This window comes from Suillus paluster (genome assembly GCF_016628075.1).
Source record: "Suillus paluster strain FC165 chromosome Unknown EDB91scaffold_25, whole genome shotgun sequence".
Taxonomy (NCBI): Eukaryota; Fungi; Basidiomycota; class Agaricomycetes; order Boletales; family Suillaceae; genus Suillus; species Suillus paluster.
This window is the reverse complement of record NW_024537585.1, coordinates 41,197-53,994: the sequence shown is the minus strand read 5'-3', so window position 1 is coordinate 53,994 and position 12,798 is coordinate 41,197. Positions and strand designations below refer to the sequence as shown.

The 12,798-nt window shown below is 49.0% G+C and overlaps 3 protein-coding genes across 3 annotated transcripts; 1 reads left to right on the top strand and 2 right to left on the bottom strand.

The window, feature by feature from the left end:
• Nucleotides 1-773: 773 nt before the first annotated feature.
• On the bottom strand, nt 774-2,976 carry EDB91DRAFT_1053035 (Alpha/Beta hydrolase protein; the record flags this gene model as incomplete). Its single annotated transcript, XM_041313718.1, has 15 exons — nt 774-848; nt 906-933; nt 986-1,113; nt 1,171-1,186; nt 1,246-1,265; nt 1,319-1,384; nt 1,439-1,633; nt 1,687-1,900; nt 1,953-2,090; nt 2,141-2,285; nt 2,340-2,359; nt 2,414-2,471; nt 2,519-2,565; nt 2,623-2,678; nt 2,737-2,976. The coding sequence occupies 15 exons, from the start codon at nt 2,974-2,976 to the stop codon at nt 774-776; spliced, it is 1,446 nt and encodes a 481-aa protein (XP_041177224.1).
• A 3,071-nt stretch (nt 2,977-6,047) lies between these two features.
• EDB91DRAFT_1237273 (Clavaminate synthase-like protein) lies at nt 6,048-7,592 on the top strand (the record flags this gene model as incomplete). The annotated part of the gene is made up of 10 exons (XM_041321564.1): nt 6,048-6,111; nt 6,163-6,305; nt 6,358-6,483; nt 6,531-6,573; nt 6,621-6,732; nt 6,789-6,868; nt 6,916-6,931; nt 6,980-7,041; nt 7,091-7,194; nt 7,248-7,592. The coding sequence occupies 10 exons, from the start codon at nt 6,048-6,050 to the stop codon at nt 7,590-7,592; spliced, it is 1,095 nt and encodes a 364-aa protein (XP_041177223.1).
• Nucleotides 7,593-7,986: 394 nt separating this feature from the next.
• Nucleotides 7,987-11,569, bottom strand: EDB91DRAFT_1248295 (CHAT domain-containing protein; the record flags this gene model as incomplete). The annotated part of the gene is made up of 5 exons (XM_041322911.1): nt 7,987-10,923; nt 10,979-11,076; nt 11,124-11,263; nt 11,322-11,472; nt 11,530-11,569. 5 exons carry the CDS (start codon nt 11,567-11,569, stop codon nt 7,987-7,989), a joined length of 3,366 nt encoding a protein of 1,121 aa, XP_041177222.1.
• Nucleotides 11,570-12,798: the final 1,229 nt, after the last annotated feature.

Genomic DNA, 12,798 nt, shown 5'->3' with positions numbered 1-12,798 from the left:
AATCATGAACAAAACATGCTCACAGTTTTGCTGCAAGACATCGGAAGCATTACGATTCTGTGGAGTCAGCCTGTTGCTGCACTGCGAATTCAGACACGTGAAGGCGAATGGCGTTGGATGCGACATCTGGAAAATGCACTTGTAGGTGGTCACGTTCTATCTCTCGATGTATGACATAATGAGAGGCGTTACAGGTTGTCAATGCAGGCGATGCAATGGAATTCCTTTCCGGTCGGTACTACAAGGGCACGATTCACCGCGTTGTGCGGCCCCCAGTGGACCAGCGGAACTATACTCACCTTGGAGTATTCTACTTTGTCATGCCTAACGACGATGTCAAGTTGGTGCCGATCGTTGAAAGCCCAGTCTTGAAGAGAGTGGGAATTCAGAGATGCTGCGACGATAGCGAGGCACCAACTATGGAACAATGGAGGAAAGCGAGGTCAAGGGCTTATGACCATTCAAAATTGAAGGGTGGAAATGAGAAGGGCATAGAAGAAGAGATCATCGATGGGGTGGTAGTTAAGCATTACAACTGAAGCTTCGAGTTATACTTGCAGTCTAGTCGTCCTTGGGCGACGAACATCTTCTCGGCGAGAATATTGGTTTTTCATATACAAGGTCCAGTGCGAGAGGGCTAGCAAGTATTAACACGAACTAGGATGCCATGTATGGAAGGTCGAAGCGCAGGACTCAAGCAGAAATGCTCCCAGAAAGTGAGGACAACCAGATCAATGCGCCCCGTCACGATGTGCACTACCTGAATACATTCTTTAGACCGAGTGAAGCTGTTCCTTCCGAATAACCTGCGAGAAAATCTCCAAAGCTACTTCAGGCTGGTAGGCAGGCTAAAGAAAACACATGGGCATTAGTGAATATTATCATCCTGAGGCGAGGCAACCGACCACTTCGTGTCCACATTCATACACACGTCTAACAGGCAAAGCAATGAGATATGCCTTCAAAGTAGAAAGGAAAGACTCACGCGAAAGAGAAGTTGTCAATGTTCTGTACAGCCGCCACGGGCTTGCCATCCATCGTCACATTGGTGAGTGGGGTATTATGGAGCGTCTCATTGCCATACCAATCCATTGCTAGGACTACCGCATGGACCTGTTAACCAGCATAAATAATTTAGCGGTGTTGGCGTTAAGATACGTGACACCCTACCCCAAGCCAGTTGGAGCTGGAATCGACGAGAAGCGTCAAGATAACGTCAGATGTCATGACAGCCGGAAAGCGAACTCAATATCTGTATCTCCAGCCTGTTTTTCCCCAGTAAATTAGCAGACAACGAAGTAGACATTGAGGCACGCACCCACATCAAAATCCTCATCCCAGAGTTCGCCAATGCCGATAGCTGGGGCAGCCATGTCCTAGCGTCCTGTAACAGGAATCCACATTTAACACTTGGGGAAAGAAATTAGACAAAACCTACGTCGCCTGTACTTGCAAGCTTATCATAGGGTGGGTATGGGCATTCCTTGTATGTGACCTGAGCACCAATCTTCTTCATGACATCCTTCTCTCGCAAATAATCCACGTAGTATTCATGGGGGAATAAAGAAGACGAGTTTTGCCGCAAATCATGGGTGTCGTAACCGTTCACAGCAGGGGCGAAGAGATAGTCAATCTGAAAGTGTTAGGTGACGCCCGTAGAGATAGCACTGATGGTTTGTTCCTTACGCAGTATTGATCGGCATCCGCGCAAATCTTGTTTGAGCTGGTGGAATTTCCAGCAGCGTAACATGCTTTCTCTTGCGCTATGCAACCATCGTGGCGGTAGAGGGAATCCGACATGTTCTTGAGTACGTCATCCGGCTGGAGTTGTCCATATCCAGGGGCATAGGTCGCAAAGGTTAGGTATGAGATGCTATGAATGAGCGGATCGATCCAGCCGCTGCGAATGCTCATTCGACAGAGTCATCAAGCAAGTCAAGAAAGCGACTTACTTGTTAATCATTAGAGCGCTAACAACGATTGGAACGGCATGGATCGCCCCGCTAGCGATCAAGGCATTTTTCTCTTCAAAGTAGGTCACAAAACTGGGTGCATAGTGACCACCAAAGCCTTCTGTGGAAAAGATGAATCTGAGCCAGACATGAGCAATCGTTCACGATCACCGAGTTAAGCGACCAACTCTCGGCTGGAATACTTCGAAAACAGCTGGCTCTCAAACAAAACCTGAAATGCAGTCCATACAAATGGCGCAGCCTCTTCCGTGGTATATACCAGATCGGTACCATAGGAGAATCCGGTCCCGATTGGCTGGTCGATGTAGATCACTGGATGAGAAAGTCAGCACTTGCGACGAAACTGGAGAGCTACGTGCTACACACTGTTGCTAATATTATTCCAGCTGTAGAGACCCGTGTCGGGTTAGCATGCGAAGACGTCTACAATCCTGACATACCTGTAGGGATTAAGAGTGGTCGAATTATGGTCGGCATTCACTGAGCATGGCCCGTTTTCTGTACAACATGGGAAACAGAATAAAAGCCAGTTAAACCAATCAAACCTTGGAACATCCCCATCATAGAAGAACATGCAGTGCCGCCATCCAACCTGCGAGAGCATGTCAGAGGTACCACTAGACTCGATAAAGTGATCCAGATCACCTACCATAGGGTAAATGGGGCTGTTTTAGGGGAGTTTCTAGACTCAAAGAACCAGAACCACTATTTGCTATGTGTGAGTTTTGTAATATCAGGAGTACCATAGCGCACAAAGACGTACCATGGACATGTTTGTTCCAACGTCAATGTAACCAGAAATTTGCGTGACACCTGGAGTCGTTTCGCATATCCCTGAGTTCTTAACATAGCGAATGCCAGTTGCATCGTGAACCTCGGATTGGATCTCGATGTGCCCTGCCTCTGAAGTGTCGAAATCATCCTCTACAACAGAGACGGCGCAAGTTATGAATGCGCCAGCTAATAATACAATACCGGCTCGGATGAACGTTCTGAGAAACATGTCAACGCGCGCTGGTGTTGAGAAGTCTTCGCGGCTAGGACGTCCAGGTACTTATACAGTACCAGACACTCTGGCCAGATATCAGGCGATCACAGGCAAGTGCACATATAGCGGCAGGAAAAATGAAACTCCAAACATTCGAAATACAAGCGCTGGCATTCCCGTCGAACATTTGCCAACGAATATCGACCCTAATGAGAACCAGAACGTGAGAACATCAGGGTGATTAGTACAAAAACTTTCGGAAGTACAGCGTGGCCAGATGAAAGAGCCTGAGAATCGCAATATGGACTACATTTTGCCTGGTGTCAGAAGAAACCGAAAGCACACGGGGTAGTGTTATTCGCATCAACTAGTGCACTGTCGTCGTGTCCGTAAGCGTGCACGACAACGGCCTTGAACGCAACGAAAGGTTGCACATCACAGATGGATGGAAAGGAAATATCTACGACGAGTTATGTATGTGCATGAATGGGAAGCAGATCACTCACCGAAAAGCTCATCTCTGTGATCGAGCAGCTGCCAATAAATCCTCCGTGGCCTAGCATTTGACCAAGTTCAGTCTCTAGTGATTATCCAGGTGACATATCTGTTGATCTGTAAGCCGGTAATGAGTACTGGAATCACACCCGCTATTCTCTGCAGAAGGCTTTACATCTCCCCGAGCTACAGAGCTGTCGGATGATAGCACTCCAGCGTCTCCGTTTTTTTTTTTTGAAAAAAGGAAGAAAAAAAATCGAACTTTTGTCCGTTGGGATCGTAGACCACATGTTGGACATAACTGTTACAGCGTTTCCTCGAGTCGACATTGATAGATATGTAAATGCCTGCGGATATAGCGTGAAGACAATGAAACGGATCCCAAGGTCGTATGGAGTGGCCCACCTTCAAGTCTGATACATTGACCCTCCAAGCTACCAAGCATGATAGTGCAATGAAGCAAATGATAAGCGACAGAGGCTCGAGGATGGGTTGAGTAGTGGGGTATAGAATATGGTGACTGTGGATGAAGTCCAGGCGGCGAGAGGCAGAGGAGAAATGAGTAAGGATGCGACCCCAGTGTGTGATGATGGTTCGGCAGGCTCAAAGCGCCCTGCAATGTTGATCTAGCCCTGCCACTCTTATGGGGAAAGTTGTTCTTGGCTTTTATTAGTCAATACTAGCATACTATAAGGCAAAATGTAGAACTCAGTGTACTTCATAGCGCAAACAACACAAACTGCTGAAAACGACATCAAGTGCACAGAAGAACCGATCCCTTCTATATCACTATGCCATTGAGTTGATGACATAACAGTACAACGAGTGACGAAGAAAATGTGAGCATGAATGTGAGTAACGTGGAGTCAGAGTGGGGATTACCGTACTCAGGCTAGGCCTGATGCAGCGGACAGTACAACGACCGATGAAAAAAAAAAGTAAACGTGAATGGGCACAACAGCGTGTTGGCTGCAACGAGCCAGCGCTGAGCTGCGAGAGAATAAGTACCTGTGCGTCATTTTCTGATTCGTCCAGTCCACATGGTGCAGTCCTTATGATATCGGTGGGGTGCGCGTATCGGAAGGACGAAATATTCGACGCACACCGGTGTTTGCTGAGGCTTTACCAAAGTTTGTCCCGCTCATTGCAAATGTTCGGCATGACTTCTAGCTCATCTGCTACAGGCCAATCCATACAATCCACTCCCGCTCGTAGGACTATCAGAAGGGATATGAAAATTCAACCACTGAGCCCGTAGCGTCTGAATTGATCTTCGCATGGATCTGTGGACTCCTCTACCGTGCTGCACTGGATGGCAATGAAGTTGTTCAACTGCTTGGATCTTGAGGTTACATGTAGAGACGATTGATCAGGATCATCGGGGATATGTCAATGACCAAGGAACTTGCTGTCCACGGCAAGGATATGAAGAGAGAACATTGTTCAACACCGGAGCTATCAGCGACAAGTAGTATCCGGTCGCCGTGAACGTAAGTGATGTTTCGTGAATGCATGTATCAGAGCTAATTTTTCTTGTAGGCTAAGCTCCAGAAGAGGCTTGCTGGGGACGCCACTGCTAACCCTCGAGCGCTTTGTGTCGTGCATGGCGATGTATCCTGCCTTTGTAATTCGTTACAGGAACGGTGTATTCTACATTTCCCTGCGGCGTGCAGCGCGTGAGCATCGTCGTGGACTCATATACCAATTTGAATGAGGGCAGGTGGCGCATCTCAGCAGCTAGTTTGCATGTTATTAAAAGTATGAGCATCTTCAAGTTGGCTCTGATTTCCTTTTCAGCTTCCATCGATCGGTCGGGCAGAAGAACTTGAAGACTAAGATCGTTCCGGTTTTACCCCGACGTTTCCTTGCTCGCAAACGTCAGAAATGCTAACCTCTTGCTTTTGTGTCAACGTTTAATAACGTTAACGCTCCCGCTCTGCAGACTCAATCAAAGGAGGCTTGGTTCTACGTCAAGTGTATTATTGGCAACGCTCTCTTGTGCCATCTTACTATATTATTATGATGCGGTGACTTCGATCTTGTTCATTCTTTAGATTCATCGAGTTAATCATACAATCCCAGTCGACAACGTGGCTGCACACGACTGGGCGCGATCTAACTTCGCTATCTGAACGACAATATAAAAGAGGAAATGACGGAGTTGAGGTGGAGCCTGTACGTGGCATCGACGGATTGATTATGCGGAAACAAACCGTTCCTCCATTAATATTGTGGAGAGGTATGTCCATTTCAAATAGCATCTGGGTGTTCATTCAGAAAGTGTTCAATAGCTCATGAATCTCTGCATGACCTCGGTTGTCACTCGCAGTAGTTCCATCCTAGAGGCCCACGTGATGTTTCGAAGCTACGGTTTCCCGAATGCGTGCCAGTCAAGGGGTCCTTGGAACGGTGTTCCCATGGACCGGCGAACATAGATGAAGTGTACTGCCAGCGATTTGCCTTTGTTGTGTGCGTGACCATGCAACCATGACCCGCGTTTTCCCTAAATCAGGTTGACAAGGCCCCAAAAGCGTATAAGGACGTGTTACAGGGTTAATGTTGACTTCTGTTCCTTGGTGCCCTGGATTACGATGCCCAGTCTCACCTTGCCCTACGTGCCGCATTATGTTGCAGCACCTCCTACGAAGGAAAATTGTCTGTACAGAGTCCTCTGCTCACACAGAACACTGACATGTGCATTGACAGTGGAGTATGCTGACCTTGCGATCATCGACATTTCGAAAGCCGCCACTGAAGAAGGTCGTGCAGCGCTCGCAATTGAATTAAGGGAGGCGCTCCTCAACAATGGGTTCTTCTATGTCGTGAACCATGGGTATTCGAAAGCCCAAGTGAGCCAATTCTCTCATACCATGCAGATTTTTCAATCATACCTCGACCCAGACAGCTCGCATGTTTGACATTGCGGATGTACCCTTCTCGGCCGTCACTGATGAGGAGAAGCAAACTTATGTTTCAACACGGAGAGAAACTGGGTCAGTCCAAGGATATACATTACTGCAGTACACGGTACGTAGTAGTTGTGCGTTTTATTCACGCAAATCAATTGAATTCAGGATACCGACGGTAGAGTGCGCGACCAGCTTGAACAATACTCCAGTGAGCAGAATACTTTCATTTCGTTGACTCGTCCCACACCATTATAGCCAATCGCGATGTGACCGAGCGAAGACACCCAGAAGCCCTCCGTCCTCTTCTCCCAGAGATCCAAGAGTTTAACAAACACAATCACTTCAACGTGTTGCATCCTATCCTGAGGTAAACGCTTATCGGTGTGCTCGGGATGTTTCTCTGATAGCATATTGTTTTCTCAGGGTTATTGCACGCAGCCTCGAGCTGCCGGAAGATACGCTAGTGAACAACCATGACTATGACGCCGTCGGCGAGACAGCTGGTACATACGTTTCAAGCAGCTCATGCCGTCGCTGACTTGTCGATCAGTCAGGTTCATCAAGTAGTGAGTTCTTCCTTGGATTTCTACTCTTCACAAGTTCATGTAGTTTAGCTACCCACGAACAGAGGAAGAAGAAACCGAAACAAAGAACGTTTGGTTGAGGGGACACACAGGTCAGTGACCTTGATCACGAACAAAACATGCGCTTACAGAGTCACCAAGACTTGGGGAGCATTACGATTCTGTGGAGTCAGCCTGTCGCTGCACTGCAAATTCAGACCAGTGAAGGCGAATGGCGTTGGATCCGTCATCTGGAAAATGCACTTGTAGGTGGTCACGTTCTATCTCTCGACTCATGACATAACGAGAGGCGTTACAGGTCGTCAACGCAGGTGATACAATGGAATTCCTTTCCGGCGGGTACTACAAGGGCACGATCCACCGCGTTGTGCAGCCCCCAGTGGACCAGCGGAACTATACTCGCCTTGGAGTATTCTACTTTTCCATGCCTAACGACGATGTCAAGTTGGTGCCGATGGTTGAAAGCCCAGTCTTGAAGAGGGTGGGAATTCAGAGACGTTGCGACGATAGCGAGGCACCAACTATGGAACAATGGAGGAAAGCGAGGTCAAGGGCTTATGACTATTCAAAATTGAAGGGCGGAAATGGGAAGGACATAGAAGAAGAGATCATCGATGGGGTGGTAGTTAAGCATTACAACTGAAGCTTCGAGTTGTACTTCCAGTCTCACCATCCTTGGGCGACGAACATCTCCGCGAGAATATATAAGGTTCAGTGCGAGAGGGCTAGCGAGCGTTAACACAAGGACGTCATCAAAGCCGCTGCGGAAGCGCGGTTCAATGCCAATAGCATATGTCTATCTTGAGGTGTAGAAGAATGGGTGGAAGGTGCGAGTCGACTCGTACTCAAGCAGGCCTCGGTGATGCTGCAAACACCTAAATTCGAATACAGAGTAGACAACAACACGAGCGAGAATGCGACAAGATACCACAAGAGTGACATGGTAACCTACAAAACCTGAAGCAGCGAACGGAAGAGAATGGAATATCAACGACTTGGAGATCTGTACGAGATGAAAGCAATACGACATCATAGAACTACACACCAATATGCACGAAAACAATTTTCTGCTCGAGCGGTATTTTTTTCTTCACGGCGTTGGTAGCATAGTTGAGTGCCAAGGCTGCCCTTGTACAGTCAACGACACCCTCCTTCTTGAACATATTCTCGTAAAAAGCTTCGACGACGTGTTCTGCGACAGCGTCGTCGACCCCCCAAAGAGTACCAATGACGCTCTTGAACCCGGAAAACTGCAGACCAGCAGCGAGGTGGATGACTTCGTCTGGTGTCTCCTCATCGCCGACGGCGGTATGACATGCCGATAAAAACGCAAATTCAGCCTGCGGAGCATCATTCTCCATGATGTCCAGCAGCGTGAGAGGTTTATCTCTCATTGCGAAGCGTGAATTATAAGGCTGCTCACGGTCCTGCTTGCCGTGACAAGCGAGGTGCGCCCAGGTGTTGCATCGTAAAGCATCAAGTGCACCTGCCTGTGTAGCATTGTCACCAGAAAGAGTGGTGAACTTGACACTGGGGGGAATGAGTTTATGGACAAGCTCGAGCTCACTGTCGACAGCAGCGAGCACCGTGCCTTGCCCAGCACCTGGTTGACTTTGCCCAATTGCCACGAAGGACGGAGGGGCCACGCGGGTCTTCATCATCTGTCGAGACCTGATCAAAGCTGACAGTGTTGGCGTATACGAGCAGACATAAAGATCCTCCAGGCATGGTTCCTTCGTGCGAAAGGGGTGAGCTGCATGGAGAGGAATGGATGTGAAGGCTGCTGTGGGACACAGCCATATTCGAGACCGGCGCTGCAATTTCAGATCATGCTGGAGGACATTAACAATAGGTAGCATGATCACGTCCCATACTTTCCGCAAGAGTACCCGCAAATCCTTCCTCGGCTCCGTTGGGCCCATAAGACCTGCATGCCGTATCTCCCTGGTGAAGTCGTTCTTGAGCATCTCGAGATGTTCGAGAGTAACAGACGGGAAGGGAACATGGCGGGGCCCTCCTGATGTCGGGACAATAACAGCATTGCACGAGTAGCAGCTTGCAATGAGGATGATAACTGGGCCATGGCTCGCTGCCGCTTGCAAATCTTTGTACAAAGGTGGGAGCAGGAATCGTGAGAAATCTTGAACATTGCGAATTTTTGCCACCACAGCTTCCCATTTCTCCGTAAGTCTCCTGTACTCTCTTGCTGCTACATCAGCAGCAGCTCTGTCGGTGATGGCTGCAGAGCCCTGAGCAGCGGAAATGTGCTGACTGAGCTCCGAGAACTTGTGAGCCAGTTTCAGGTTTGCTGATTCAAGATCTTCAAGCGGAGTCTTAAGTCGGGAGGCCAGCGACCACTGCTGGCCACGGCCCTGCTCCGCGAGTTCAACGGCTCTTTGTAGGTCATGATGGCGCATGGCACACGACGCGGCATCTACAGGGAGTGTTCTGGCATAACGGAAGGCAGCGGCAGCTTTGCGCCGCGAAGTGGTGGATGATCGTGTGGTGAGATGAGCATCAAGAAGCTCTAAAAATGTTGCGTAGGCTTCCAGTGCAGACTCATTATCATGCTCCTCCGCTACAACAGTCCAGTTAGATGCTGCAATAATGCGTGGCGGCAAGCCTGCAGTGGGATGTCTTGATGCCAGTCTGAAATTCTCCACTGCAAGTGACAAATCAGTAGAGTTGTGTTGCATCTCGTAGCGAGACAGATAGGCCTCCTGCAGCCATGCGTAGCTGGTGCATCTATCGGGGTGCAGCAGAGGTAAAGCCGCCAATGATTCTTGGCAGAGACTAATGGCTTCTTCAATATCTTCGTTCTTCTGAGTTTGCTTGAAGCGAGAGCAGAGTGCCGAGCTCAAATTGAAAAGATGTCTATGGCGCTCTAGATCGTCATGTCGCGTTAACTGAAGGGATTCGCGATACAGATTTATGGCCTCGTTAAGATCCTCGCCGCCATCCAATTTGTCATATCTGATTTTGAGCGTGATGGCAAGGTTGTGAAGCATGGTGTCACGACGTGGATGCCCAGGTGGGCACAATGCCAGTGCCTCGCGAGTGAGGCTGATGGCTCTGCTGATGTCATTAATGTCACCATGTTTCTTGAAACGCATGCAGAGGGCGCCCCCTAGGCTCATTAATGATTCATGACGAGATCCATGCCCAACAGGGCGCAGGTCCAGTGATTCTTCATGCAGAGAGATGGCCTCGTCTAGATCATCAGGTCTGCCTTGGTGATCGAAGCGTTTACGGATAGAAAAGGCTAGGTTATGCAAGTAGTCATTACGGCCAGGGTGTCCCTCGGGGAACAGAGAAAGGGCTTCGCGACGAAGTTGTATACTCTCGTCTATATCCTCTATGCTGCCCAATTGTCCGAAAGATGTGTCGAGTGCCTTTGAGAGCTCAGTGAGGGCTATTGGACGGCGGTGATGACCCAGAGGACATAACTCGAGCACGATTCGTCGAAGTTGGATGCCTTCATCAGATGTGTCTGTCGGAAGATTGTTGCACTCCGCGATCACATAATCGGCACCATTCTTCCCTACCGCGATGCTATGAAGATAGGTGCCCTCGGGACAGAAAGGCAGTAGCTCATGGTAGAGTCGGGCGGATTCGCGCATATCGGCGGTGGTACGTTGATTGCTGTAGCGCCAGCACAGCGCTAAGGTGAGGTGGTGGAGAGATAAGGGATGATCGGGGTGACCCTTCGGACGCGATGCAAGGGCATCGCGGAATAGAGAGGCGGTAGAGTCAATGTCTTGAAGATCCTTTCTAACATAGCCTTTAAGGCGGGCCCACGAAAGGTTAGTGAGTGCGGCTGCATGGTCGGGATGGCCGACCGGACACCGGTCTAGAACCCCCTGAAAATGCTCCACAGCATCGTTCAAATCAGAGACGCTCTTGCTGGTCACGTATTTGGTAAAATTCGTGTGTCCTGCATCCGTATCTCGAGCAGTCTCGCAGTCGATGATGGACTACAGTTTGCATTCTATCAGAAAAAGCCAACAGTATAGAGGCTGAGTCACTCACATCAAACAGTTCACCGTCGTCGTTTTTGCAATCATGCACGGAAGTGGCTTTCAGCGTGAGAGAAGGACAGACGCCTTGAATGGGCGGGAAGGACATATCTACGACCAATGAGGAGATGCAGATGAATGTGAAGCAGATCACACACCGAAAGGCTCGACTCCATGATCGAGGAGCTCATTCGAGAAGATACCAAGTTCTCCAATGAGTTCTCCCTGCCCTAGCATTCGACCGAGTTCGAAGGATGCACGGATCTCCAGTGATAATCTAGGTGACACATCTGTTGATCTGCAAGCTGACGATGAGTACTGGAATCGCGTCCGTGAGTCTCTGTGGAAGGCCTTACAAGGTCACGCTATTCCCCCAAGCTACGGAACTGTCGGATGATAGTACTCGGACAGCTGACTTCCAGCGTCTCGTCTCATCGAGTTTGATAGACACGTGAATGCCTGCAGGTATGCGGCCGGAAGGGACATTGAGATTTTTTCCGCTTGTGACTGCGGATAGAACGAGAAGATCATGAGATAGATCCAAGGTCATATGAAGTAGCTCACCTTCGAGTCTAATATATTGGCCTTCCAAGCTACCGGACATGATGGCGCAATGAAGCAAATGACGAGAGACGCGGATGGGCTGAGTGGTGGGACTAGAAGGGGCGATTGGATATGGGGACTGTGGATGAAGTTTAGGTGAGAGGGAGAGGATAAAGCGAGGGCATGCTACACGTGTATTTCCATGCGGTCGATGGCTGTCCAGCACGATAGACGCTGGTCTGATTGCACTGACTGAGCGCTAAGACCAAACTAAGACGCAGACGGCTGCAGGAGAGACTCCGCTAATGAAGTGGACAAATATTGTCGTGATGAGTCGTATCAGCAAAAGTGGCCTACGATGGGCCAGAATACTGGTACGGAGCAGTACTCATGCGAGTCTCCTTCAATAAGAGTGGGACGCTCTCAGCTGTATCACTCATACTATCCATTTACCGCACTATAACGCAAAACGTAGAATCTAGTTTATTTCATGGCGCTAACAATACGAACCATTCTATGCGAGTGTTAAGCTGATGCCATGGGGGAGAATGAACGAGAGTCAGAGCGTCGTGGAAACAAAGGCAATGGTTTATGAGAGTATGACAGGTCGAAATTCGGTCGAATATAAGATGAGATAGCGTGACAGTACATGTACAACGAAAATGTGGAGGTGAATGTGACTTGGAGAAAGCGTGGCCTAGGGACAGAGACGAGACTTTGAACATAAACAACCTGCAAGTGGTTGCAACAAGCCAGCGTCTAAAGTTCCTGAGGTACGAGAACCTGCGCGACTCTTTCACTTGGGCAGTGCCGGAGTGAAAGGCGCCGAGACACGAGTACTATGGCAAAATATGCTGCAGCTCGCACATTGGAACGGGCTTCCGTCGTGCAACGTTATGAAGGATAGTTGACAGTCCTTTAGGCCTTGACTATAGATTGAGCGGAAGAACAAATATTCGTGGGTGGGCGGACGTTGCACCGGTGTTTGCCGAGTTTACTTGGGCTCTTGCACGCCCTCTCTCAACCAGTCTACGTATCTTGATAGTTCTTGTTCCCTTATCCTATTGACCGTCTTACTCTCTCATGAATCCACATCAGCTCTTCCCACTTCCGACAATACACTTCCCCAAATGCAGAGATCCGCATTTACCCTCCTAGTATCTCGACCCTTCCATGTGTACTTCAGCACATGAATTCTGAGCACACCAGGCTGCACCTTTGCATAATCACTGAAACACAGCATCCACTCCCTCTCACTCAGGATTCTGCCTGCCAACGCGTACTCGAACA